This window comes from Eumetopias jubatus, unplaced genomic scaffold (assembly GCF_037043125.1).
Source record: "Eumetopias jubatus isolate StellerSeaLion01/CBP00866 unplaced genomic scaffold, mEumJub1_p1.0 scaffold_12, whole genome shotgun sequence".
Taxonomy (NCBI): domain Eukaryota; kingdom Metazoa; phylum Chordata; class Mammalia; order Carnivora; family Otariidae; genus Eumetopias; species Eumetopias jubatus.
Genome location: NW_028274818.1, coordinates 104,518,663 through 104,520,950, shown reverse-complemented (window position 1 = coordinate 104,520,950; position 2,288 = coordinate 104,518,663). Strand labels below are relative to the sequence as shown.

Sequence of the window (2,288 nt, the reverse complement as noted above, 5' to 3'; positions counted from 1 at the left end):
ATAGGGATAGAGGGAATAGTCCTCAAGTTCATAAAATCCATCTATAAAAAACCCACAGCAAATATCATTCTCAATGGGGAAAAGCTGAGAAAAAAGCTTAAGTTCCTTAAGATCAGGAACACGTCAAGGATGCCCCCTCTCGCCACTATTGTTCAACATAGTACTAGAAGTCCTAGCAACAGCAATCGGACAACAAAAAGAAATAAAAGGTATTCAAATTGGCAAAGAAGAAGTCACAGTCTCTCTCTTCACAGATGACATGATACTTTATGTGGAAAATCCAAAAGACTCCACCCCCAAATTAGTAGAACTCATACAGCAATCCAGTAATGTGGCAGGATACAAAATCAATGCAGAGAAATCAGTTGCTTTCTTATACACTAACAATGCAACTGTAGAAAGAGAAATTAGAGAAATGATTCCATTTTTTTTCTTTTTTCAAATTTTTATTTAAATTCTAGTTAGTATGCAGTGCAATATTAGTTTCAGGAGTAGAATTCAGTGATTCATCACTTACATACAACACCTGGTGCTCATTACAGTAAGCGCCCTCCTTAATGCCCATCACCCGTCTAGCCCATCCCCACCCTCTTCCCTCCATCAACCCTGAGTTTGTTCTCTATCGTTAAGAGTCTCTTATGATTTGTTCCCTTCTATTTATTTCCCCCCTCCCATATGTTCATCTGTTTTGTTTCTTAAATTCCACATATGAGTGAAATCATATGGTATTTGTCTTTCTCTACCTGACTTATTTCACTGAGGGAAGCATGTTTTGGCAGGGGTTACATTTTTAAAGAAATCAAAAGGAAATGAGAGAGTGTCTAGCAATTTCAAGGATTGGTCTTGGACTCTTCAGCCTCCAGAACTGTGAGAAAATAAAATGTTTGTTGTTTAAGCCACCTAGTCTATGGTATTTTTGTTATAGCAGCCCAAATGGACTAAGGTAATATTCTACAGTACTCAGGTACCTGAGAGCAAGTTAGAATACTGCATTGTGTGTTAACTACTTCATTTTTGCAGTAGTCATCGGGGATCTGGACCCTTGAAAAGTCTTAGAGGTTTATGCTGATCAACTTAAGGAGCTTATCCCATTCCACTCTTATATTCAGGGCAACGGCAATTGCTGAGTGAGAAGCTCTCTCCCCAGCACTCTTCTCAGAGCCTTAGCTACCTCCTTATTCCGTAGAGTATAAATCAGAGGATTCAGCTTGGGTGTAATGATGCTATAGAACACGAAACCAACTTTATCTTGCAATGGGTTTGCTGGGACCTGGGCCTCATATATGAGAAGATGCAGGCACCAAACCAGAAGGAAACCACAATGAGGTGAGAGCTACAAGTAGCAAAGGCATTTCTCTTACTCCCAGCTGAACGCATCTGCACTGTGGAGGATAAAGGCAGAGGATGTAGAAACCAGCAAAATGGGGAGGAGGAGAGGTAGGACGCTGCTGATGTACACTGTGGTCTCATGAACAGTGATGTCTCCACACACCAACTTCACAACAGCTGGAAACTCACAGTAGAAGTGGTGGATTTTTCGAGACCCACAGAAAGGGAAGTGCATCAAGATCACTGTGTGAATTAGAGAGTTTGTGGATGCTCCCAACCACGACGTGACAGCCATCATCTGTCCCACCTTTCTGTTGATGAGAACAGTATAACGAAGTGGATGACAAATGGCAACACAGCGGTCATAGGGCATGAGAGCTAAGAGAAGACACTCAGCACCACCCAGAGACAAATAGAGGAAGTGCTGGGTGGCACAACCCACAAAGGAGATGGTCTTCTTGCCAGATGGGTAGTTGGTAGCCATCGTCGGGATGGTTGTGGAGACATGCATCAGATCCATGAGGGCGAGCTGGCTGAGCAGGAAGTACATGGGTGTATGAAGCTGGGCATCAGCACAGATGAGAATAGTGAGCATGTTGCCACTCGCTGCAATAAGGAAGACCACTATGGCTAAGGAGAAAAGGAAAAGGTGGATGAGAGAGTCATCAAAGAGGCCTTCAAGGATGAAGTCTGCCAGAGAGGTCTGATTCCTCTGCCACATCTCCCCTTTCTCAGTGTCTGGGGAAAGAGGAAGTAGAGATGAAGTGCGATTTCAGAAAAAACAGAGTTTAGCACACCTGACAGTAAGCACCTTCTGATCTACCAAAGAATTCGTGAAGAGAATTTTTTTCTATTTCTGATTCTTCAACAGCGCTAATTATTGAAATAACTTAAAAAAAAAGACCTTCAAATCTCTGCACAAACATGATAACTCTGAAATTCCAGAATATCTAGATTCT

General features: G+C 42.1%; 1 protein-coding gene across 1 annotated transcript; it reads right to left on the bottom strand.

Moving 5' to 3' along the window:
* Window positions 1-470: 470 nt before the first annotated feature.
* Window positions 471-2,288, bottom strand: OR2AE1 (olfactory receptor family 2 subfamily AE member 1). Its single transcript, XM_028110257.2, is given in 3 exon segments — window positions 471-1,260; window positions 1,263-1,381; window positions 1,383-2,288. Coding segments are annotated over 3 exon segments (942 nt in total). The 5' UTR covers window positions 2,051-2,288; the 3' UTR covers window positions 471-1,105.